Below are 25964 nucleotides of genomic sequence, written 5' to 3'. Positions count from 1 at the left end.
TATCGTCACTGCTGGAGGGTTCATCATGAACAGCATAATATTTAGCAGGTTAAGACCCTTAAGACCCAGCGTGCACCTGGACCCAGCCTTGTCAAAGTACTGTTTTAAAAATACTTAAGTAAAGGTAGAATTACAGATTTTTTTAAATACTGTACACTGGCTTTTCGCTTTAGATGATGAATGTGATGTTAAATGTTTTACTTATTTGCTGCATTACAACTTTGTTCATCGCTTCACAGCACATCCCAGAGACATGAAGGTGAATGGTTGTTTCATCGAGTCGCGAGTCAAGAGAAGCTAACAGAAGTCTTTTTAACTCCTCATCCTGCCTGTGTTTGATTGTATCTATTGAGCAGCAGGAGGCTACTCCAACGACACCTCAGACAAGAAACTAAATGAAAAAACATTTCCATAAATGACTGTATTTCAGTGATTTATATTAAGCGACTGCATTATCTCCACCCTTGAGGTATTGCATGCAGATGCAATGAAGCATGTGACTGCAGAAGGCACAGGAGTCATATGGTTGTATTGTGTTTTAAAATAATTGAAAAGAAATAGGATTTTCACAAACAACATTGATCGGTAAAGCCTCAAAATACACAATAATAATAAAAATAATAATATTTATTTATGTAGCACTTCTCTAAAAAATGTTACAAAGTGCTTCACAAAAGAAAAGAAAACCAGAAAAGCAACTTGTGTCCTATAGGAAGATATGTCCCTGTCAGTTCCATTGGTGACCTTAAGCAAAGTTACATGTGAGGGGTCGATTACTTTTATTCATTAAATACCAAATAAATCGTCCTAAACAAACAGGGCTGAGAGGTATTGACGTTTGAGGCTCAGCAGCTGCAACAGACAGGCTACACCACTAGAGGACGGTCCTGCCTCATATCAGCCATTATGGAAACAACACGTTACACTGTCCTGTCTGCAGGGGGTGTAGCTCACAAATATTAAGTTATTTACACAACAGCTTGTAAAACTTGATGAGTAATCAGACACCGACAGAGCTCAACAGATAAGTCTGTTTTCGAAGATTTCATTATTTTTATCTTAATTTGCAGACAGTTTGGTCTGACTAGTTACTACATTTTGGTTTCTTTACTCTTTATTAAATTACATTTAATGTCTAATTAAACAAATACAAGAGTTTCAAGTAAAGACCATCCATATAACTTATGCCAAATCAGCATCTTTATTGGCACTTCAATAGGAGCAGGATGTTATTACCAGCATACTCTCCATCTGAAATAATGTACTTTTAGGGGTGATACTTGAGTTCTTCTAGATCACTTAGAAGCAACATTTAAAAATGAAAAGTAAACAGTGACATTTGTGATACTACAGTTGGCCCACTGTATGGGAGCAGTACCCTAAAAGCACACAGAAAAGGGCACCCTAGCAAATACTTTACAACGTCATCACCACAATTATCGGATTCTACACTTGTGTTTCTCTGTTGAATCACGGACAATAACAGTTTTATACATGATTCATCTCTAGCTAGAAAAAAAAAAAGTTAAAGTTTGAAAACACTTAGAAAGAAAACGAGAAATAAATTCATCCAGGCAGTCCAGGGAGGTGTTCTGGAGGTACTTTACCCAGGAAATATGCATTTTTACTGGGGTAACGTGTACTTGATGTTGTGGAGGTATTTGGAGAAAAGTGAGTGAAAATACCTACACATCAAGTACACGTTGCTACTAGATGCTACTCCACAGTCTCATTGATGTCCAAAGAACACAATCGGCTAGATTTTGGAAATCAAGTCAATTCTTTCCTTAATAAAAGGAGAAGATGAGAGTGATGAAAAACATTTCATTTGTTCCAACTACTCCTAATCTTATTCCCCTGCATTCTCACACTGAACAGAGAAATCCAAATCCAGTGCAGTTCATTATTAGTCAATGTACTGTATGTTGTTTCATTTCAACATTCGAAGATATTGCATCTCTTTCTGCCACAGTTTGTATCAACACGTTTTGCAACCTGAAAAACAAAACAACTTCAAATGTTTTGTACCAAATGTGGCCTTGACTTTTCTCGCTCCATCCATGATGAATAGAGTCACCCATCGTATGTCACAAAGACTTAGGGTCACATCTTTACACCCATCATCCATCTGTTCACAGCTCACGCTCGGTCATCTCCATACAGTATGTAACAATTAGTGGCCATTTCAACATCAGGCTCATGATTTCCTGTAAATATTCAGTGTAAACACAAATAATCCATCACCTCTTCCCACTAGGTGGCATCATGCATTCACCTGGCCGTCCTCGTGTTTCATTCATACATTGATTGAGGCAGGCCTGTCTGCTTGAATGTCTCAGCCACCTGTCTGGAGTGCTGCATTTTAGCCGACAGCGCCTCTAGAATATCATTCTGGTCCACAGCGGTGGCTGTCCGGTAAATGAACGTCCCCATTGACTCCAGACCTCGCATACCTAGATTCACTCCACAACCTGGAGGATGAAGAGGACGATGAAGAGGAGAGGGAATAAAAGAAAAGGAAAGGGAGAACATAAATCACAGACGTCATACACGCATCAAATAACATCTATCTCAGCCAAACATGTTCATGATAACAATTATATTGATAATTATTTCGCAGACAAATAGTAAACTGTAGCCTTGAAGATATAGTTATGGCATGAAAAGAAAATGGCAGCACATAAATAAACATAGAGCAGCATGAAAACAAAACTAGATAAGCGTCAGCTGAAAGGCCACTGAGTGCAGTAATGACTCGCACAGACATACTGCACGCATACAAAATAATTCATCCTCTCCTTGCGTCTCTTTAATTTCCATCTCATTTATTTCTCATTTATTCAAAGTGCTCTGGGTTCTGCTTGATGGTTCGCCTCACCTTCAGCAATACTTTGAGGATAGAAAAGATGGCACTTATCAGAATCTTGTATGGGTTTTGGGCAAGGACGCTCTCCTATTTTCAGCAACACAATAACTGGTATATTATAGACAGATGTACCTGTGTCGAAGTTGAGGACGCGTGCCGCCTCCCCCTCCACAGTGACTGCCACATTGTCGCCCTCTATGAAGGCAGCGCTGATGCGTCTGTGTGATAGCTGAATCTCAAAAAGACGGCGGCTGCACTGCATATGGTGGAGCGTCACGTCGTTGAGACGAGGCTCTATGTCCGTCTTATAAACATTGAAGGACTGGTGGAAAATGTTCTTCATGATCTGGGCAGCAAAACAGAGACAGATCATTTCTAGCATCAATCACTTCACAAAGACTGTTGATGAGTCTTTACATACAACGTTTTATACTCTGGGATGAGAGAAATGGAAAGACGCATCATGACTGAGCTGAAACAACTATAGCTAATTAATCGATTTGTTGATCGACAGAAGATTTATCTGCAACTACAATGATCATCAAGTTACATGTTTCAGTCATTTTACAAGCACCTTACTGCTTCTTTTTGCACTTCTGGTCAGATGCTAAAACTGCATCCCGTTGTACTAGTACTTGTGCAATGAAAATAAAGTTGAATCTGAAGTAAAACAAACTTTTATGATATTAAATAGCATATCTTGATTTTGAACTGTCTGTTGGAAAATAACACCATTCTGAAGACATCTTTTTGGATTGTGGTAAACTGTGATTTCCATTGATTTTCTTTGTCATTTTTTTTACATTTCATAACAAAAGCAATTAATCAATAATAAAAATGAATTGGTTGCAGCCTAATTCCAAGTGAAGAATAGCTGCTGTGTGCCTTCTCATTGATTCTACAGTAATTGTGGGTATTGAGTGACAAGCCTCTCATGCTCTCTCCGCCTCTTTCTCTCCGCTAAACTCTGCTCTCCTTCGACCCATACTTGCACAGTCATCTGTTACCAAGTAACAGTGCATCTGATGGCCACCCACATAGCAACAAGCGCTCCGAGGATGGTCTTGCTATGTATGTACCTGTGTGTATTACATGTTGTGACTACAGGCTATGCCTGACCAAAGCAGGAGACTTCTTGACAAATAAACCTAGAGAGTTTAAATTAAACACAGACTGCCCATCGGTTGTAAATGCACCCACGCCTGTTGTTTAGCACAGGAACAAAACATCCTACTATCCATTTATTCACTGATGTGTAACAGCAGCATACAAATGGCCTCCACACACACACACACACACACACACACACACACACGTTCTACTTTCTCCTCCCCCTCTTTCCACATTTCTTCATCTCCTGCTTTCTTTGGCTCAGACACGCTCACATTTAAATAACACTCGCTCACGCGCAAACATACATAAGGACACTAACTCCCACAATAGTGTATTAACATGGAAATACAGCTGCGTATTCGTCATACTTCTTTATCAACAACAATAGGTAACAATGCTCAGAATTTTTTATTTTTTTAAAAAATAAAATAAGGACAAGAGTCTCACAGAGGAGTTGGCCGTGTGCCTGAGGAAGCGAACCATCTTGGTGTCAGATGCGGGGCAGGCGAGGGCCAGGTAGCGATTTCTGAAGGTGCCATAGATCTTGAGGTGAAAGCCAGGTTTGGCCGTGGGATTTCGGGGCTCTCGGAGGGCCTCCACTCCGTAAGCGGACAGGTCGAAGTAGAGGCGGTGGGCACGGATCTCAGGAGTGGGTACCTGAAGTTAAGAGAGAGAGGGAAAAGAAGAAAAGACACTGGATCAAATAATTTCAGATATAACAAAATATACAAGGACCAGCAGTGAGATTAATGTAATATTTGATACCGTCACTTTGGACAACAATAAATCAATACGATATACCTGCTTAGTAAATCTAATTCTTGATATGCATGCACCCTATTATGTGTTGAAAAGACATAGAACATTACATGTCAGCCTGTGGGGCTGTAGTCACTTGAGTGGAGATTAAGAGTAACATGATTTTTATTCAGTGGTTGAGCCTGGCAGTTACTCCTCATTTTCCCTTAAGCCAGAATTGATCAATTTTCTTTTCAATGACATAAACCAGCCACATTGGATCAAACAGCATTTAGAGCAACCAAAGTAGATAGCCATGGGAAAGAGCCACAACTGGGAGGGGATGGGAGGGATGGGCAGGAGGGGAGGGCTGATGGGGATGACCAGGTCATATTCCTGGGAGGTAAATTCAATCATTACAGGAAACAGCCAGGGAGAAAAGGCTCCAATAAAAGGCAGCCACCGAGCCTCTTCAGAGAACGTGATATGAATGGTTATGGTGGCATAAAAAAAGCAATGAAGACCATGCTTGTGTTCAGATATTAAACAATATGGGCCCGAAAGCTTTTCACCTCAACCTGTTTATTTGTTTCTCCAAACTAATCATTTCTTCTGTACAGATTGTCACTGCATTTAATCGTAAGAGCAACCTTTCGTCCACACAAGTCAATCTCTATGAACAAAAGGATGATCAACAATAGCTAATGTCTGGTTATCTGTGCAGGATAAGGAGCAGACTACTGCTGTAAATGTCATTTGTCTGCATTTCAATGTCTCCAGTTCAATGGACCAGCAGGGATGGGACATTTCTTATTTTCTGTCGTTATTTCTTAATCTGAAGTTCATTATTACACAGTCAACGAAATAATTAATTAAATCAATTTTACTCTGTAAAAGTGTTCCATATGTATCTATTCAGTGTTTTCTGGGTCTCTTGCTGACATCATTCAGTCAAAGAACCATCTGCATCTATAATGTCAAGTGACCTTTGTCGCACTACGTGGAAAAAAATGGCAGCTGATGTTTTGATATCTTTGATATTCACCTGGCAGGGAACAGATTATGAGTCTGGCAAGGGGGGTGGGGGGCATAATGAATCACAAGCTTTATCATCCCAGTCAGAACAACAGTTGCTCTCATCAAATTCAATGAGTAAATCAAAATAGGGCCAGTGTTGATACTGCCGAGATTCAACAGTCTGCTGTAATCTGGCTGTTTATATGAGGGTCAGATATTGTGTTCAGCTGCTATTGGCAGGTCCACATCACTGTTTGCATAACTCAGCTTTATGAGGTCAAATAAAGTGTCGCCTTCTCTGTAATATCCTGCAATATCCTGTTTCTACTGCCTTCATTCTTTACACAAACAGCAACCTATTGTTATTGCCCCAGTGTGTGCACATGAGTGAATGCATCCATTAGTGTATGTTCATGTATGCGTTACAGATGGTGCATGCGTGTCCTGACCTGTCTCTGGTCTAGTCTCTCTATAGTTGCATTAGCTCCATAAGCATGGCAGGACTCCACGCTGTAGTCAGAGCTGATGCCCAGCACCGAGCAGGAGTCACCACACGACCCGTCAGCCACCACGATCACACGCGGCCACTGATTCCGCTGGATCCGCCGCAGGTATTCCTCTGTAAACTGAAACATGAGATGAACGAAAAGTGAAACAAAAGAAAGCTGTTTATTGGATATTACAACTTTATTTACAGTTTAATTTACATTTTCATAGCTTTATATTAACTGTACTGACTATACTGTATTTTTTCAGTTGTGGCTATATTTAGTAGAATGAGGGTTTACTTGCAAAACATTCTAAATTCACATAACATCTATCATTATGCATAATATGTTTTTAGGATAATATATGTAGGCTAGTTAGACCAACATCAACTTCTAAAGATTTTTAACAGGTTATTAAATGGCTGCAACTAATGATTATTTTCTTAGTTAGTTAGGTTGTCTTCACCACAGTCTTTATAGTAAGAGATAATTGACAGACAACAGAAACATACACAGTTAGCAGCAAGCAAAGCAAGAAATCCTCACAAGTGAAAAGCTGGAACTAGATAATGTTTTGCATTTGGAAGAATCCACTTAAAGGATCAATCAGTTCTCAAAACAATTTGTCAATTGATCATTTATTAGTTATTGTTGGTTACAGATTTAATAGTTCTGAAACATTCTGAAAATAAAAACTACTTTTAATCTTATTTTATATGATTTTACTGCGGACACTTCTTAAATTTCCATTACTAACAATTTGAATTATTACAACTTTTACATAACCAAAGGATTTGATTCATCCCTCTTCCACTGGCTATTAATCTTATAACAGCTAAGTTATATTGTAATATATCCTCACAGGTCATAAAAATGGGCACCAGAGGTTGTGCTCGTCTTGGCAACAGTGTATCTCTCAAAAATATGTATTATTGTGCCTGTTTATGCATCGCTGCCCCTCAGTAAACAGCAGGTACTTGCCTGTGCAGAGCAGGACAAAGCCAATTGACAGGATAAAAGGGAGAATAAAATGTCCTTTCGGGGGCTGTAATGGCTCAGAGCCTAAGAGATCTATGTTAAATCCATTAAGAGTGCAAATAACAAGTAATTTAAAACACCTCTTTGCATGTTCAAACATTTGAACCACTGATAGGGTGAGTGAAAAAAAAAACATTCATCAAACATAGTGTCCCGTCTAATCAAAAGGAAATATCCAGCTTGGCAGTGACTCTAAATAAAACTGAAGTTCGTTGTGAGCAACGACCCTTTTGAGCTTGTTTGCCACGTTCCAAAGGTTGGTGAGTCACTGGATAGCAGAGAGGACAGCAGCAGCTATTAGGAATGACATTGAAGCTGAGGAGGAAAGAAGCTGCTGGCCAGAGCCAGAGAAGAGCTAGCGCATGGCTACACACAAGTATAGCGTATACCAGTATGTTTTCTACTGTCACACAGCATCTGCATTGCTGCAGCGACGCTCTAACTCCAGCCCAACCTTAATAGAGCAGCAATAAAGTCTTGTCTCTGGTTTCCAGCGATGACACAAATATTCACTGAACATTTCATAATTGTTTGCCCACTTTGATCACTCGTTGCTTCTCCCTTTGAGGTTTTTGTGTTAGTAGGTTATTTCTTTGTTCTAAGTTGAGGTCTGGCTGGCAGGTTTTGTTTGCATGCTATTGTTCTCTTGGTGTTATGAAGCCCACAGTGAGGGTTACACAAATAAACATAACGTTTTTAGTAAAACAGGGATAACATTAATGATTTTATCATCATGCAGTAATCACAATTTGTGGCCAAGTGCCAGACGACAGTACAATTTCATTGACTATGTCTTTGGCTTGGGGATATCCTCAAAAACAGCTGTTGTAGAAATATGCAATTAAATCCTTATCAGTCTAAATAGGATTATTTTGATCATAATAGGTTTGGACTGGTTACTATATTCTCTCTTGTCTGCTCCACTGGCCTAAAAACTGAAGTGAGGATTCTCCTCAGGTTTGAGGTCAGCTTACATAACAGGTTATTTCAACTGATGGGCCCGCACTCAGTCTGACATTACACAATGTTATGAGTAATTTTGGGAGAATTATAGAATACGATATATACATATACAGTACGTCTGGTGTAAATGAGGATATTGATCTACAGAAAGTCATATATAATGATGTCTGCTATGTATGAATCAGTATAAATCTACAACTATATGACAAATGAACAAATGTTTGGTAAGAAAAACACAGGATGTTTTCTATGTTTCAGGGTGCTTTAAGCGAGGCACATGACGAGAGCATCAAAAGGCTCTCTAACTGCCAGAAAAGGAAGGTGTGAGCTACAGTATAGACGGCATCCTTGCTCAAGGGCTTCTGATTGGAAATAGGACAGACTTCAACATCACTGCTGATAGCCATCAGATCCCTGCTGAAGTGGATATGCACCAGCCGCTTTCCTTTGACCGCTACCACTTAGGAAGGATCAGGTTTTGACTATGAAGGCATGTCATTACAAAATGAGGTAGCATGAGACTTGAAGTCTGTCTCTACTCATCACAAAGGCATTACACACTATTTTTCAGATCAGTGTATCATCGATGAAATAGCTGAGAGAGGAAATTGAAGTTATGCAACATAGTATTTATAGCCTAGCACATGGGGATTATTTTGAGCATAAAGCCCTAAGTGTTGAATTGACATAAAAGCCTTGAGGTATCACTGTTGCATACAGACTGCGTGATAGTGGTTTGGCAAACTGTATAGAAGTCAGTGAACAGGCTATACCTTGGTTCCCAGCTGCACCTTGACGTCCACCTTCAGCTTCTTCTGCTCCAGGATGCTCAGCAGGTACTCCTGAAACACGCCTATCCTGGTGAAGAAATGCTCGTTGTGCCAACAGCCCTCCATGTTATCAAAGTCCACTCCGAGTCCCAGCAGAAACTTCACACTCCGGGGATCCAAGGCGATCTGCTGGGGCCGGCAGAGCAAGGCAGTCCGGTACCTCTCATCCAGCACGGTCAGTTTCAGCACCTTACCGGAGCGGACAGCGACCAGCGCGGCCGTCAGCCCCACAGGTCCCGAACCCACGATGAGCACCGAGATCCTGGCCCGCCACTGTCTGAAGCCGTCCAGACTCACTTTAACCACCACATACACGGCCACAACCACCAACGTGCTCAGAGCAGTGTCATATACTAGAGTGCGATACCTCTCCTCGTCGTTTTCCTCGATGCCGCCAACTCCAGCATTTTCTGTCTGCAAACCGTCCATACCGCGCGCAGAAATGACACTGTAATGTTTGCCAGCAGTTGTGTCTTCCCTTATCTATCAGCCCAACGTCCTATCAACATCAGTGCATCCACTGAAAGAGAGAAATAGGCTTTACATCCATGCACACAGCCAAACCAAACCAGCCGAGCCTTGCCACATGCGTCCTCTCCGCTCCCTCCGCTGCAAGTTGAGTTGTTGAGTTGTTGATGCAGCGCTCTCTCTCTCTCTCCTCTCCTCTCTTCTCTCTCTTCTCTCTCTCTTAGAGGGTCAGGGGGAAATGAGCGGTTTAATGTATCAGCAATAGGCCTATACGTGCAAGGGTTTAAATCAGACATCTTTTTGAAAGTGCCAGGACTTCATAAACTCAATGGAAGACCCACAGGCATGTTAGTCCCGTCCTAGAATCCAATAGAAACAAACTGCAGCTGCTGGACAATGTGCTTTGATTTTACTCTGAGAAACTATTGATTTACTGTTGCTAAAACAAGAGAAGTCGGTCGATTCTCTCTCTCTCCCTCACACACACAATAAGACCAGACAGCAGCACATCAAACTTACTGTATAAACCCAAAGGACTGATTGCAAAGTGTAGCGGCATCTACTCCTATTTCCCAACAACAATTCCCACTAGGGAATGGAAAGACAAGGTGCTGTAAAAAGCAGAAGGTGACGATTATGATTGTATAATGGAAGGCAACAGTCTAAAGCTGCTGGCGAAAGATTAAGAAAAAAGCCACGAGGTCTGCTTGTAAGCTTCACATCCTCTCTAATCTCTTCCGTACCAATTGCCATCAATTTCGGATTTATTTTGATTCTTTTTAATTTCCCTTCCCGTCCTCTCTGAACTAAAGGAAGCAGTGGCTGTGAACACACTTCACCATGACGGCTCCTCAGAGGACAAGGCCAATTTATATGAAAATATCCATTTATGTGCTGCTCATAGAAATAGATTGCAATGTTACATCAGCAGAGCAGAAGTGATGATGCAGTGGCACTGTGGTGGAGTAACCCTGCTAATAAAATTAGCACTTTGAAGGTGGTAATGACTCCAAGTCAAAGCCTTCACATGCGACTGACAGGGAGGTTCATAATTGCCTCATTGTCTGTGACAGGAAAGTGAGTATATCCATAAATACATTAACATCACCCGGGATCCAGAAAGAAACGGAGGGGAGAAAGACAAACACAGGCAAACAGAACGAGAGGCATATTGGTGTGATATACCATGCCTCCACCAGTCACTGGTTTCCACCTCTGCAGGTGCCTGGCAACGCTCTGTCCAGCCAGTCCAGATGACAAGAGAAATTAAGCTTTAATTACAGTTAAGCCCTGCAAGCTGGCAGGCAACCATAGACAAGCCATTTCCCTGGAAATGAACGGAGAACGGTCACCTGGAAACAAAATGATGAGCTGAAATATTCCATAAAGGTCACGAACTGATGTTTTGATCTTAATTCAGGATTAGTTGAAAGGACGGCTTGTTGAAGACAAATTCAAAGCACAAGGTGCAGAGAACATACTGAAACTATCAAACATTAATAACACTAAATAATGTTTCTACTCATTTGTGGATAGATTTTTTTTTTTTTACCTAAATTGGGATTAATTGAGGAGTGTCTCACCAACTGCACGATTACTTTGTCACATGATGCAGCATTAAACAAAACACTAGAAAACAATTAAGCAACACTTTTGCTTTGATTTCAATATTGGCATGCTAATGTCAGCAGTTACACAGGAGCGATGGAGATAGTCCTTCCATGAATCCTGGGGATTTGAATGTGATAATGAAACTAAGTGGATCCCTCACACGTCCTGCTCTGACGCCTGAACAAAAGGAGCACAGAGAGCAGGTTTTTATCAGCTTTCACAGATTACAGCCAGGAACGGGACCATGCATACATCTGAGGTTATTAGGAAAAAAAATAATAGAAATAGTTAGGCCCCGACATAATGAATACAAACCCTCATTGTTGTCGGGGAGTTCAGGCCGTATTAAATCAGCATATTCACATACAGGGTCAGTGCCAAGAGAATGGGATGAGGCCACCTATTTGTTTGCAGTCTTTACAACATCTTCGACTAGTGCGGACAAGTGAAAGTGAAATGAATAGAATCAAGAGAGTGAACATGAATCAGAGTATCATCTTTTGAGATTCAAATAGCCCAAAGCACAGATGTGAGCATAACGTGTCACAGAAACACATCAGCTGCTCTCATGCAACATGTATCAATGCTAGGAACAAGAACATGTTGTGTTACATATAACTGCAAACTTGCTACAACCATAAACATCCAAAAACTGCAGTGTATGCAAAATGCAATGTCTGTTTAGCCATGTTTTCCCTTGCTTTACCCTAACATCTTTTTCCTGCACAGCCGACCCACCCCTCACTGTGCTTGTTCTAAGCCACACATCAGTCTAACATCTGCCTAAGAACCACAACAATACAATAGGTTTCTCGCAATTAGGTCCTATTAAATCTCTGGGATGTCCACCTAAAATGAAGTGTTTCCTTTCTGTTGGCATAGCACTGGTCTGAAAGAGAACACAACTCACACAAACAGCCAGGTGTGATACAATGCAGAGTTATCTTGTTCATTAACAATGAACTGCAAATACTTTCCACTGGACCATCAATTCAAGGCCTTGTCCAAGCAAACGTCACAGCTGACAGTGACACAACGCATCTGTGTGGACAAAAGCCAAAATATTTAGCTTAGTCTTTCCTCAAGGACGGGCAGATAAATGACTCCGAATGAAAAAGAAACTGGTGAGGGTTAGCTGTGGGTGGAAAGCACAGCTCTTACTCACAGTATTTGCACTGCCGACTGTCAACCTGTCCAGCTGGGTCTCAAGCAGTGACGCGTTCAGAGCCGACTGACTGGAACCGTGGTAACGTGCACACACCGTAACCACAAGGAACAGATCACCATGGTTACTCGGTGTAATAAGGTCAGTGCGTGGTGCTGGATGCCACCGTCTCAGCAAACGACTGGAAGGTTTCCATCAGCAATCAGTGGTGGCAAATCTAGTTTGCTTTGAAGAGAACACCATTTCCTTTATTGCCTATTTTCCTCTGACTAGTATTAATGAATCCTCAAGTCACACAGTGGGCAATCTAAAGTATTACTGAAGCACGTCACGGCACATTTACAGAGTCCTTTAGCACAAACGGTTTCCCTGCACACATTTTCTAATGACCAAAAGAAACTAACAATGGTGGCTAAAAATAGTCCCATTCAGCCATCACAAGAACACGAGAGAGCAGATCTCGACTATTTCAGAAGAAAATTTATTTTGAAGAAGAAAAATGTACTTTTCATACTGCATAAAACAAATCCTGGCAGCTGTTATAACACACAAACATTTATTTTCTTACTAAGATAGTACAGGTACACATTGATTGGTTTAAGCATCTACTGAAACCTCAAACATGCACATAGAACTGAATCTGCATTGTCAACAGAGTTATGAAGAGTTAAGAACTGCCATATTCCACATGTAATAAAACTTACACTACTGGAGCTGTTTTTGACTAAATGGGTTTCCCACATCATGAAAATGAACCCTTGAAAAACATGTTCTGTTATTATTGGCTTTCACAAGTTAAACCTTTTTACTGTTTAACGTTTCCTGCAACGATAGTTCAGAACTCATTAGAGCATAAACATGTTCTCAAGTAGGACCGAATGACTGAATATTAATGGCATGACGGGTGAATCGGTTTTCCCAGTAGTTCACAAGTCTAACAGGACTGAAGGGTTGTTGAGCATCCTCCACCTAAATCCAAGATATTTTCACTTCTAAGCTTGATGACAACTCATTGTATACAACAGGTCTCACTCTGGTCAAATTATCTATTTTCTCAGACCCCCCAAAAAATGCAGATGTACTTGAAAGCCCTTGATATAGAAGACGTTGAGCAATTTCTACTCAGCCACACTGTCATGCCCAATGAAGTTGCTGCCAAAACTACCATATTGGATTGTGATACAGCTGAGCGGACAGCCTTGGCATAAGTTAAACTGAAGTTACAAGTTAAAGAGCGTTGTACTCCACACACTTTGATGGAACAGTCGTGAAGTGTTTCTGGCAGATAGTCATTAGCCTCTTCAGTCCCTAAAAAAAAAAGAAAAGAAAGAAAAGGCAACTAAGTTGGGAATGAAAAGTATAAACACAGGTTAACTGTATCCCACCTGGTGGTTCATTTCTCAAACTGCCTATTAAGATTGTATAGACACGTAAACATTTCATTATGTGTATACATCATGATTACAGTGTTTTGGGAGATATATTGATATAATGTGATGGCTTCTAGTAACTACTGTATATGACCAGCAGTCACTTTAATACATATTATTGACATACGACAGGTGCAGTGACTGCACACGGAGGAGAATAATGCAGCAACACTTGCATACCCTAAATGCTAAATATGTACAGTGTTCGCAGTGTTCAGCATAGGATGTGTCCCTCATGAATCCCACTCATACAAATATGTTACTGTATGAAGAGTCAATATGCATCTTTCTGATGTTAATTATAGAACATTTTCTCGGAAACCACAGTAAAGTTAGGTCTCAGAACTAGTGCACAATCCCTACGATTTCAGTCCTGGTTGATTTAATATATATATATATTTGAGTGAAAACTATTTTGGGCTTAGAGTTCAGCAGTCTGGAGTATTTATGTTGATACATAAGCTTCCAGAAGTGTGTGCATAGTTCCATTGTTTGTCTGAATACAATGGAGACAAATTGTAATACAGTTTCTTTCTGGGAAAGTCACCACCGACACCCAGTTTGTATTACTGCAAATATTGAATATACTTTCATCAGTGGGATGTAGGCTGAATCACCATTGTGTTACCTCCTTCAGCGATAGGCTGTGCCTTAGACATTTGTTTAAATAAATTTAAACAAAATTTTTTTTAAGTAATCAAAATATCAATGGGAATAAAAATGATTCTAATTTGTAGAGTAAAATAAGTCTGAATATGGCATTTCATTTATCCGGGAAACGTTGGTACATCCAACCAGACGCCCGTTAAGGATAAAACAAAGATGAAAATGATAAAATCCTACAGTGATAGGGTAATATATTTGCAATTATTATTAGCTTAAATTTGAGGGTCACAGTTTTAGAAATAATTCTGAAAGCAATAGAGATTGAGATGATCTCAGGGCGTCTCACCTGGATGTACTTTCTCTGTGTCTCGTCGTTGAGAACGTGGGCCACATGCTTGGAGAAGATCTTTTCTCGCCCAGTACGAGCGTGGATACCCACCATGGTCACACCGATTGGCCAGGGAGCATTACCAATGGCCATCTGCAAGTAGGAATCATTTGCCTGGACAAAAGATTGAATTAAGTTGATACATTTGTACATCAATAAAAGGGGCCAACATGGTCAAAAACACTGATACACAGACGACAAACCTTGACATATTCTCTCTCCAACATGAATTTAATGATGTCTGTGATTGACTCTTTGATGTCAGCTGGTAACGTCTGAAAAAGATTAAAGAGAACTTAAAACTATTAGAAATGAAATTAAAAACCAACATATAGTGAACAACATCCTTGCGGCTTGTTTCACGCTCTCCACAAACGCTACCTTCTTCCTGAGCTTCCTGAAGAGAGGTTTCAGGTAAGACTCAGTCTGTGAGTGAGTTGCACTGGCCAGCTTGCCCTGAACACTTCGCTTCACGTGGTCCTTTCGGCTGTTCAGATCTTTCGCCCAAACACCAAGAAGAAACTAGAAAACAAAACAGGAAACATGGCTATTGACTAAATACTGAGAGAGGGGAGGAAGCACACCAGTGTTGGAGAGGTCTGACAACGGTGAAAACACAGGCGTGAAGGAAAATAGTTGCAGACACGTAGCCACCATGTTTAAAAAAAACATCTTTCAACATAACAGCCATCTTCAGGGTATTTAGGGACAAAACAGCTCCACAAACATTCAATAGGGGATAAGAAACAGGTGTGCTCTATCGTGTAGAGGAGTTTCCTCAATTTATATTTACATATTGTAGGAGAAGCAAGAAGCTACCTGATTCATTCTGTCATTTAAAAATCACATCTAGGCAGAGTACATTTGATAAAGAGTTAGGTTGTACAATGCATCAAAAAAGCCAAGCGTCGACAAAACAGTCTGATGAAGACACATAACGTTAAGAGAGACATTAAGGATACTATTTTAAAGAAATAAAACAAAACAAAAAACACCGCTGGCTCCCTAAGGGATCGTGTTACACGTGATATTAGGTTAAGGACAGAGAAAGAGGGAAGACATCTAGGTATCTATGTACTTGTAGACGATAAACAAAGTCAGATAATGAGGTTTAACTAAAAAACAACATTTAGGTCATTCGGGGTAAGGGTCTTAAAGTAATAGATCCAAAAAGCCTCTCTTTTCAACAATGTGCTAGTACCCTGAATAAGACTGTCATGTTGAAACGCTGGTAAATTATTAAATAATATTTTTTGCATCATGGCTACAAGTGTGCAATCATTTTCCTGTATCAACAACATATTCTATACGATACATTTGGACAGTTTATACAACATGACAAATGATGACTATTTGTTCTTGAATAGTCATGTTAAAAACTCCATCATTAAAATAACTTAATATCTCTTCAGCTAGTTAAGAACAATGCAAAGCAACACTGTATATTGAAAACAACATGAAAAGCAGCCCCAGTATTGTAAAATATTTGTGATCCAACAGCTCCCTCTAGATCAAAAGGTAGAGCAGGATTTTCTTGCCTTACCTTCAAAAACTTGTCGATAACATCCTGGTCTCCATTATCATCGCCTGTGCCCAGAGTGTTACGAAGAGGCTGAAGGAGAGTTTCAGTATCAAACATAAACTCAATCATAACCATATCTTACTGAAGAACACAGTTCATAACCGATACAAATCACAGCTTGTGACACAGAATGAGTTAACGGTTACTTGATCCTGTAACCTACGCAGTATTAACGATGCAACGTACCTCCAATTCTTCTATAGTGGTGTTTTCTTCTAGCACTTTCAGGTCATGCTGAGTGTCCACTTCTCCTGGCTCTGTTCCTCCAACGATCTCATTCAGGTACTGCAGGTCAATCTTGTCCATGGCTGCTTTAAGGTCATTCCTCAAGCCCTGGATGCAGAGGCAGTGTTAAACAGTATCAATCTGCAAATTGGGCTTAAAAAGGAGGAAAAATCAAATTTGTTTCCGATGAAGGCTCATAGAAAAGTGATGGTTACTTGAGCATTTTGAAGGCTAGAAGGCCATTTTTATATTTAGTGGTTACTGTATGACCCCCCCCCCCCAGATAACGACATGGATGATGTGTCCCACTCAAAGACTACATTGTCCTACCTTGTTTACTTCTGGGGTCAGAATCTCAATCTTCCTGAGTCTCTGGAAGGCTTCATAATCGGACTCTCCAAACATTCGGACTGGTTCCCCTCGTTCTCTTAGTCGTCGAACTACCTATACACACACATAGCAATGCAAAAAATGCATTAACCTTTTGTTAGGAAAGAAAAAGTACTTTGACGGAGGTGTTGATATTTTATATCGACTCACTTCCTGTCGTGACAGTGTCATTGGCAGCTTCTCTTCTGTTAGTTCCATTTCTAACACTGGATTGGCTGAGGTGGACGGCTCATCTTCTTTCTTAGCAATCTTTAGGACAACATGGAGGAAACAGAGATATACTTATTATTGAAGGTATTATTGAAGGTTCATTTCATTAATATTGAAAGATTGCTCTTTCTGGGACAATGCAACTAAACAGTATACATAACGTGGATATGTGAAAAGCATCTGCAATGTCTTCATGAGATGAGGCCTCAGGAGTGACGAGGATGTGTCACTCTGATGCGTTTGAATACACACATTCACATCCCCATCTTACCTGCAGGCTCCTCTATAAAGACAAGGCATCCAATAACTTACCAATAGAAGCAAGCATTGTGAATATTACAGCTTATTTCACTTTGTGTTTTTTAAATGTTGGCTGCACCACATAAAAACCTAATCACAGGCAAAACATTCAGTATTTTTTTCAAAAAGGAAACTCAAAGAATGCGGCTAGATCATGCTTTTATAGGCACATGCATCCCAGCACTCTTAGATTGTGGTATGAGGAGCACAATCTAAAAGCACAAACAGAAAGACAACAAAAGCCTTCCAAACAAACAATAGCCCTTGCTCAAATAAACACAGTATTCTGCATGTGTGCAAAGAACACCGCTTCATACCTTAGACATTTTAAGCCTTGCACAAAGTAGAACAGAAATACAGTTTTCTATAGAGCAGCAAACCAGGAGAAACATTTAGACGGTCTCAACATTAAAGCTGCCGTCATTGATTATGTGCAAAAAAAAAAGAGGTGCAGCTTGGTAACAGAATTATCTGTTATTTCAGATCAGTATACCATGCTGAAATTCACACCATGTCTGTGTCCCACTTTGTGGTTTCGTTTCCTTGGTCCCTTGCTTTCTGACAAGTGATTGTTGCAGAGTTTGTAAGTAGTTTGTAACACAGAACCGGTCCGGCATGTAGTCTAGATGTCATAGTGGTTGCTGCATATGAAAATAAATTGTTAAAAGCATAAATATTGACAATGGTGGCGCATTGGATGCATGCGGTGCTTCAGCAAATTCATGTAATGAAGGTGAATTTGAATAATTCATATTTTCAAACGGATTTCTGTAATAGGCTATGAAACTATGACTACTAAAAAGAAAAGAAAAATCCATGACTTTTCAAAATTACTTGGACTAGACTAAATTTATCACGCACAATAAGCAGAGGAGAGCTGGTTAAATAGGCCCGATATCAAATGAGTATAGGTTTACTGATTGATTGAGATGTCTGATGTAGAATAAATGTCATCATCTCCGGCCTTCATGGAGTGATTTCTAACCTGCACTGGAAAATAAAGATGTCACCACCATGTTATTTCTGCTTTTATCCTCACTGGTTTTGGAGAGTGAACTGTCAGAAAGGGTGCCAAGGAAGCGAAGCCTTTGGGACACAATGTGTTTTATCCGTTCATCATGCATCCTGTCAGCAACTTTCACTGTGCAATCCCATACCTGGCTCACAGGAGACTCTCTCTGAACCTACAGATGCAGGCAGCAGAGGCAGGTTGGGGAAAAACATCACACACAAACACCAATGTACACCTGGGCATCAAAGCCTGACCTCATTTTGTTTCCTAGCAAAAAGTTAAACTACAGTATGAAAGTTTAATTTATCTAAACATGAGATAAAACTGAACGAAGGAAAGGCAGTGATTTATATTTGTGTGAGAGAGAGAGAGAGTAAGGAAGAGTGATCTTGACATCCACCTTATATCCACATCTTCTGAAGTAATCTTCTTCTTCCTTGCGTGCAAGATCAGACCTTTTGAAGAATGTTTTCGAGTCCTGGAAGCAGAAAGATAATTGACTTGTTTCACATTTCTATTCAAACTTGATGTACAACGCAATGAAAATGTCTGGTGGCAAAGCATGAAGTGGCATTACATAGAAATGGTCTCACAACAAAGATGCTATATGCTTACCTGTTGCTTCTCTTATGCAATGATTGAAGTGTGTATATCTTTAATACAAAATAACTAGTAATTTACCATATGCATATGATGTATTAACGTTACAGGTGTGGATGTCTAACATTAACTTTTTTTAATTGCTTGCCATTTTCGTTTAAGTTAACCTAGCATTGTTACTTTTAGCCCGTCTATATCAGTCTACTGACTGTCTTAACATGTCTAACATTTGCGTTAGCTATATTTTGAGCTTTACACAGTACTGTAACAATACATCTAACCCTAAACATAGCGTTAAAAACATCGATGACTCTGGAAAGGCAGCGTAGACTAAACTAGCTAGCAGCTAATGTTAGCTAAGTTAACGCTAGTAAACATGTAAGAGTTGAGTGACCAAGCTAACAAAACAAGCTACTTTATCAGCCACTCACGTCAACAAGCTGTTTGTCTTCGATGAGTTTTCTTTTCCTGACGATCTCAGCTTTCAGTGTATCCATGTCAATAACTTGTGGTCGTTATTCGTTTATTTCGACAAAGTATCTAACTAGCTAAACATGTAGCACTGATGCAGAACGCTCAAGCTGCGCCACTTAACCCGGAAGTTCATTTCTTAACCAACCTGAATTTCAGTATAAGAGTCCTCATTTAATCGATTTGTTGTATTTTGTTGATTGTGTTTCACAATAAAAATGTAAAAATAAAATGTAACTTGGCTCCAACGAATGTTTAAGTCAGCGTCTTAAGTATTTAGACTCCTTAGAGAGTTTAGTATGGATACCAACATCAAGCTTATCATTAAGCACTCTCCTTTGGGCAGAATAAAACAACAAAATACTTCTTTAGCAAATCACTGTTTGAATACTTATAAACTCAGAATATTTTAAGATTGCCTGATCTGACCATGACATGTTAATATGTTTTGGCGCATATTCTAAAATATAAATGACTAAATTAAATTGCAAACAGGCTGCCAATGGTACAAATTCTACAAAATAGTGTGTGTGAGGATCAGTCTCTTCAACCAAGAATGGGGAATGAAAAAGATTAAACCATTTTGAAATCGTTTTAGGTTGACAATTGAGAATTGATGAAATAATGACAAAAGTAACATCATCTTAACAGACCTGCACTTGTCATAAGTGCCTCAACACTAACTCCTTTTTCCTGTCACTGACTCAGAATTTATACCGTTGCCTGAAGCGAGGTGATGACTGGGAAAATCCATCCACTGATGCACAACATACACTTCAGATATAAGATACTCTTTCTTCACTATGCCTAAAGAAAGAGGGTTTATACAATCTGCGTTTCTGTCTCTAAGATATAATAGTATCTAATAAATGTAACATAAAAACAAAAAAAACTCACCATAGACATTACATTACATTAGAGATGGTCATTGAGTTATTATTTTAATGTAGAAAATGAGTCGCCCTAACAACCATAAATGCACTATTATCAGTATTTATTTCTTAATTATTTTAGAATCCAGAAAAAAAGTTTACACTCTGATCTCATAAGCCTATTGTTTCTGTTCTAGTGACAGTCCATTGTTTGGTCAGTGGCAAATGTGTGACTCGACCTTTAGATGAGAACATACCATCAGGTGGCGCAAAGGGATATGTGACGAATCTTTAATATTAAAGTCATTAATTTATTTACATGGCGAAAGGGAAGAACCAGCATCATTTCTGCAAACGAGAATATATCATACAACAATATTTATCAGGTCCATTTAATAAGCTAAACACGGTGAAAATGTTCCGATGACAGGATCTGTAGCGTAGCCTGAGGAGAAATGTAACTGATTAATAAGGCAGACGGACAGTGATTCCGCTGAGTGTATCACTGATTTCGTCTTTCTCAAGAGCGATTTTCGACTGCACGACTTGCTGTAGACTAACGTTAAATCCCCCCTGAAGATGGAGTTTGGAGAAAGGAAGAGAAGAAGGAAGTCACGGAGCTTTAAACTGGTCACGGATGAAGGTAGGCTGCTGAATGAATGCAAGACCTTGCAAGACGCGCGTCTCTGTCTGGGTGCTTGTCTGGCGCTGTGTGCCAGCAGAGACGACTCTGTAAACAAAAGCGATGGCCACGATAATGTCCATAGTCTGTGCCTCGGTTATAACCAACATATAACCTTAATGATTAAAGTCTTACATGTGAAAACCTTCCTGGACATCAGTCGCAACGTAGATTCAAAAATGAAATGATTAGACAAAACGAATAGTCTAAATTATGAAAACATGTTGCACATTCTGAACATCCAACATGCAGCTTGGATTGTTCACTTTCTGCTGAGGCTATATGCTCTAAGCCTCTCTTGGATACACTTCTTCATACCACCTACAGGTGGTGGTTTCTGCATGGGAGGGGGGGACGGGGCTTTGGTTTACATCACAGTAGTCCCTATCATTATGCACAAGCTTCATCATTGCAACAAAATCTTGCTGTCTTTTTCGCAGATTTTGCCCCTTCATATATGATGGATTCAAACTGCAACGATGTGAATGGAGAGCCTAAGGATGCTGCTGTTCCTGGTGGTATGTGCCATAGTGAGGAATAACTTCTATGATATATTGAGGCAGATCTCACTTATTATACCGACTCTTTCTTCTTTCTCAACGTAGTTTGGCTGGGGGACAAGGGCGTGGAGATCAAGAGGCAAATCACAGGAATGATGAGGCTTCTGAGTGATAAGACCGGCAGGGTATATCATCGCGTGGTAAGAGAGCAGGACAGCTTAACAAAGGATCCCCAGGAAAGGCATCTGACCTGGGTACATCAGCCTGCAATTTCATCTCTTATATCAGAGGACCACCAGAGCAACAGCTGGAACTCTGCAGGCGACCCAGGGCCTTCACCTTCATCCATATCCACCCCCATCCCCAACGGTCCAAGTTGTGGCCAGTACAGCACCCGCTCCAAAGCCCTGAGGAGCCTCAACAATACCACGGATCCAATCAAAATGAATGAAGCTAATGGTAGGATACCAACGCAGGTTTGAAGAGGAGAAAACCAATAGACACAACTTTAATTTCCTCAAGAAAAATGATGCTGATAGAATAGAGAGGAGAAAGTGTCTTGTACTACACACCAGACAAGCTTTTTGTTGTAGAGGTATATATACAGAGGTATTTGTGTGTTACGCAGACACTTATCCATACAGAAAGTCAAACACTCCTCCACACACATATACACATTTTGTTGTCAGTGACGTAGCAAGAAAGCACTTTGCACCCGTATGAGTGTGCATGTTTATGCAGACAATCACTTACCAACGCCCTACTGTCTTCCCAGCAGATGTAGTCCCTCCTGCTGCGACAGAAGCCCCCTGCTGTATGTGTAACTGTAAGGGCACCTTACAGGCTATTTTGCAGGAACTGCGTGCCATGAGGAGGCTGATGCACACTCAAAAAGGTCAGTGGATGAACACGAACACTCACATACTGTGACAAAGGGAGAAAGAGAAATTGTAATGTGTTACTGTCTTTCTCTAGCATCCTTGGAAAGACAGGGAGAGGTAGCATCATCATGCCAACCTTGTCTTGGCCCAGGCCCCGCACCTCGCTGTAGGTCCCGCAAGAGGAGGCCAATCTATAAAGTGGCACCACTGAATGTGTCTAGTACTAGAAGAGCTGCTCTTGGCCCTCTGGAGGCTTCACCACTTATAGCTGCACCTGCAGAATCTGGAAAGAGGGAGGAACGTGGGAAAGAGCAAGGCTCATCCACACCCAACAGTCACTCCGTCTCGTCTGAGGTTTCTGTGCTGCCACCTCAGAAAAATCCTGTAGCTGTCAACAACAGACACAATCCTCTCCTCAACCAACTAAAGGAACATCAGTCATTGGAGGTAATCTGCATGTTGGTTCAAATTTACAATTTGAGTTTACTGCACTCCCATAGAAACAGTGCTCATGAATTTGAATTTAATCTTTCTGAAGAATGTATTCTCAAAAGTGTTTTAATGTGTGTATTTACTGTATTTACACTTAGAACAAATCAGATGTATTTCTTAACTCAACCTAATGCACATCTGAAAAATCATACTGTAGAATTGGCAGTTGTTGAATTCATCCAACTACATAATGGCTTAATTTTCTTCCAGATTTATTTTATGAAGATACAGAACTAAGGCAGTCATTTTTTAATATTATAACAGTTCTCTCTATAATAAGAAATTTAAAATCCATTACCTTCTTGTCAATATGTTAAAAATCATCGCCAAGTGAATGCTTTGTTGCTAAGGAGAACCTTTGTGTCCCTGTACCGCTTTTGATCTCGAATCATAATTTTGGGAAGGTATGAGATATTAAGTTTTGCGCGATCATTTTACATTCAACATTAAGCTAATACACAAGACAATGACTTCTGTAGAGCTCTCTTTTTCCTTCCAAAAACTGAATTTATCTAATGTTTTAATTTAACATTTTTCCAAAATACTTCAGAATTCAGACTATGTGTTATTTGATTATTTTTCAGTCTGAGGTGCGTCTTGCAGAGGATCATGACGTGTATATCTCAAAGGCTCAGCTTGACTCCATTCTGGTCAACTATACACGCTCTGGCAGCCTGCTGTTCAGGAAACTGGTGCGCATCAATATTTTGCTGTGAGCCAACTCACTGGCCCTTTGATTGTGGTTAAGTTTGCAGTCATGTGGCACCTTTGGTTACTTACATTTTAATGAAAACAACAACAACACATATCCAATCATTTACATCAAATATAAAGCTGAGTTCACAAAAGGCTCAAAAATATTTTAATATGGAGCTATGGTGTGTCCAGGTGTGTGCCTTCTTTGACGATACTACGCTGGCTAACTCCTTGCCAAACGGTAAAAGAAAGAGAGGGCTCAATGATAACCGTAAGGGCCTGGACCAGAACATTGTGGGCGCCATTAAAGGTAAGATACAAAAGACTTAATCAGTCTCTTTGTACCAGAGTACAACAATAATGACACATTAATGAAATGATAAATGATACATTAATGTAGTTGTGTGAACTGTGTCCAGTGTTTACAGAGAAATACTGCAGTGAACATAGAATAGAGAAGTTGCCCGGGCCACGAGACTGGGTTCAGATCCTTCAAGATCAGATCAAACTTGCCAGGAGGAGGCTGAAAAGAGGTACTGCTACAGAGTCTACTGTGACATTTCCACCCTATTCGCTCTCATTTAATGAAATAGCAGTGAGTTTACTAGTATAGGTCAACTACAAAGTTGTCAAAGAGGAGGCCTTCTTTGAACGTGTCAGGTAAACCTTGTTCTTCCTTTGACTCCTCAGATGCTGCAGAAGCAGAAGAAGTCTTAAATGGACCTTCCACAAGTATGAACCTCACATTAAAATGGCAACTAACACACTTACACACACACACACACACACACACACACACACACACAAACACAATCCAGATGTCTACTTGTATCCGTCTGTGTCTTCACCTGCAGGCCTTATATCAGTACTCTCACAACATCTTTCCATCAGCCCCCCTCTGAGCCCACCATGTCTTTACCTCTCACAACTTCACTGTCACAACACACACACAAACTGCTGCTGCTGGTTCGCTCATTGGCTCATATGTCGTTGTCACGCTGCTGCTGTTGCTGTTGCTGTGACATTTGACATTCTCACACAGCTTCCCGAAACGTCAACTAATTATCTTCACACCATGCACCTTATCCCCCATTTCACCTCTCTATTTCCCTCGCTGCCACAACAGCATTTATCTTTCTGCTGTCTCAGTTGTAGTTGTTTTTTTTTTCTTTCAAAAAAGGCTATGAGACCCGTAAAAAAAACAATCCACCAAATGTGTGAACACAGTTGTCTTTTATGGCAGTGATATTTTGTATCCTAACGTTGTTTTCTTCCTTCTTCTGTAGGTTGTGACTATAGCAAGCCTGCAAGTGTGAAGGGGATGGTCGTTAACATGACTGATTGATTCAATGGCTACCACACTGGCCTTACAGCATATTTGTTATTTGTCTTTATTACTTCTCTAACTTGATGCATTTTGCCACTTTAGATTTTTCCTTTGCAGCTGCAATCTGCGCTCTCCTATGGATGTAAAGGGAAAAAAACTATAGCACCCAATGAAGAAGAAGCCTGCTTTATGTCTCTCTCTCTCTGTCTCTCTCTCTCTCTCTCTCTCTCTCTCTCTCTCTCTCTAACATGCACCTGCTCCAGCTTTTGTGGTCCTTTTCAGTGGACAGATCCTGGGATCTGGGTTTTTATGCCAAAAGACACTGAAATATACAGTGGTTAAAAAATGTCAGATCATTTTCATGTTCAGAAGTGACTTACTGTTTACATTATAGGCTACAGCTTTAATTTGCCTTGTTCTCATATGTCATTACTAGGAGTTTCAAATCTAAAACAAGACAAAGTAGGCAACTGTAATATTATAGCATTCATATATTTTGCACAAATTACCTTTTTACAAATTGCATTTTAAAAGGATTGTGCCTTCTTTTACCTGACCAGTACTTCAATGTAATGTGTTGTGCAAGGTCAACCTTAATTACAAATATTACATCTAAAAGCAGATTTCTGATGTATTTTAAAATAGGTTGATAGAACTGTTTTTAAATAAAGCATATAAAGTATTCAATGAATTGTTTTTTTATTTTAATTATTAGAATCTCTAGGCTATGCATATTGTGCTATTGTTATTAATACTGTGATGGAATTACAGTTTTCATTATTTTGCTCAGTGTGCATATGACATGAATAGTTGTTTCCACCATTAAATATGATTTCCTGGCCATTTTGTCTTTGTGTTGTTTTTCTATATGCTGGACGGTAAAATTAAAAACAGAAGAAATGAGAAAAACATTTCGTATTGCTGGATTTCTTTCTTGAGGACCAAACAAACATGAATATAGCTTTGTTGTAATGTAAAAAACAAAACAAAAAATGCGTTGTAA

General features: G+C 39.9%; 3 protein-coding genes across 6 annotated transcripts; 1 reads left to right on the top strand and 2 right to left on the bottom strand.

Moving 5' to 3' along the window:
- Positions 1–717: 717 nt before the first annotated feature.
- Positions 718–9678, bottom strand: LOC116393413 (uncharacterized). The gene is made up of 5 exons (XM_031865736.1): positions 8997–9678; positions 6184–6360; positions 4427–4636; positions 2999–3212; positions 718–2471 (listed from the first exon to the last, which is right to left on the bottom strand). Exons 1-5 carry the CDS (start codon positions 9480–9482, stop codon positions 2293–2295), a joined length of 1266 nt encoding a protein of 421 aa, XP_031721596.1. The 5' UTR covers positions 9483–9678; the 3' UTR covers positions 718–2292.
- A 3081-nt stretch (positions 9679–12759) lies between these two features.
- On the bottom strand, positions 12760–19640 carry prpf18 (PRP18 pre-mRNA processing factor 18 homolog (yeast)). 2 transcript variants are annotated; one of them, XM_031870707.1, is made up of 11 exons: positions 19472–19640; positions 18841–18918; positions 18586–18612; positions 17069–17167; positions 16859–16972; positions 16490–16636; positions 16265–16333; positions 15103–15243; positions 14925–14996; positions 14680–14835; positions 12760–13605 (listed from the first exon to the last, which is right to left on the bottom strand). In XM_031870707.1, the coding sequence occupies exons 1-11, from the start codon at positions 19535–19537 to the stop codon at positions 13525–13527; spliced, it is 1050 nt and encodes a 349-aa protein (XP_031726567.1). In that variant the 5' UTR covers positions 19538–19640; the 3' UTR covers positions 12760–13524. The 2 variants fall into 2 exon arrangements, with proteins under 2 accessions (XP_031726567.1, XP_031726575.1); XM_031870715.1 differs by lacking the exon at positions 18586–18612.
- Positions 19641–20744: 1104 nt separating this feature from the next.
- Positions 20745–25804, top strand: bend7 (BEN domain containing 7). Of its 3 annotated transcripts, XM_031866259.1 has the most exons (10): positions 20745–21026; positions 21506–21583; positions 21671–22024; positions 22341–22460; positions 22541–22893; positions 23523–23630; positions 23827–23944; positions 24054–24167; positions 24325–24366; positions 24921–25804. In XM_031866259.1, exons 1-10 carry the CDS (start codon positions 20963–20965, stop codon positions 24977–24979), a joined length of 1410 nt encoding a protein of 469 aa, XP_031722119.1. In that variant the 5' UTR covers positions 20745–20962; the 3' UTR covers positions 24980–25804. The 3 variants fall into 3 exon arrangements, with proteins under 3 accessions (XP_031722119.1, XP_031722109.1, XP_031722101.1); XM_031866249.1 differs by lacking the exon at positions 24921–25804 and having other exon boundaries at positions 22344–22460; positions 24325–24893; XM_031866241.1 differs by lacking the exon at positions 24921–25804 and having other exon boundaries at positions 24325–24893.
- The last annotated feature ends 160 nt before the right edge of the window (positions 25805–25964 follow it).

This window comes from Anarrhichthys ocellatus, unplaced genomic scaffold, assembly GCF_004355925.1.
Source record: "Anarrhichthys ocellatus isolate YVR2014 unplaced genomic scaffold, GSC_Weel_1.0 scaffold2, whole genome shotgun sequence".
NCBI lineage: Eukaryota > Metazoa > Chordata > Actinopteri > Perciformes > Anarhichadidae > Anarrhichthys > Anarrhichthys ocellatus.
The sequence above is the reverse complement of the archived record's forward strand: the minus strand, read 5'-3'. Positions and strand labels throughout refer to the sequence as shown.

Excerpts from the sequence above, each read along its gene's own strand:
- LOC116393413 (XM_031865736.1), bottom strand. The coding sequence starts at position 9,482 with ATGGACGGTTTGCAGACAGAAAATGCTGGAGTTGGCGGCATCGAGGAA. Across the intron at positions 6,361-8,996 it reads AGGTGCAGCTGGGAACCAAG|TTTACAGAGGAATACCTGCG; the intron begins GTATAGCCTGTT and ends CTCATGTTTCAG. Across the intron at positions 2,472-2,998 it reads CGTCCTCAACTTCGACACAG|GTTGTGGAGTGAATCTAGGT; the intron begins GTACATCTGTCT and ends TTCATCCTCCAG.
- prpf18 (XM_031870707.1), bottom strand. The coding sequence starts at position 19,537 with ATGGATACACTGAAAGCTGAGATCGTCAGGAAAAGAAAACTCATCGAA. Across the intron at positions 16,973-17,068 it reads TGACACTGTCACGACAGGAA|GTAGTTCGACGACTAAGAGA; the intron begins GTGAGTCGATAT and ends GTGTGTGTATAG. Across the intron at positions 14,836-14,924 it reads TGGAGAGAGAATATGTCAAG|GCAAATGATTCCTACTTGCA; the intron begins GTTTGTCGTCTG and ends TCTTTTGTCCAG.
- bend7 (XM_031866241.1), top strand. The coding sequence starts at position 20,963 with ATGGAGTTTGGAGAAAGGAAGAGAAGAAGGAAGTCACGGAGCTTTAAA. Across the intron at positions 21,027-21,505 it reads TAAACTGGTCACGGATGAAG|ATTTTGCCCCTTCATATATG; the intron begins GTAGGCTGCTGA and ends TCTTTTTCGCAG. Across the intron at positions 22,461-22,540 it reads GCTGATGCACACTCAAAAAG|CATCCTTGGAAAGACAGGGA; the intron begins GTCAGTGGATGA and ends GTCTTTCTCTAG.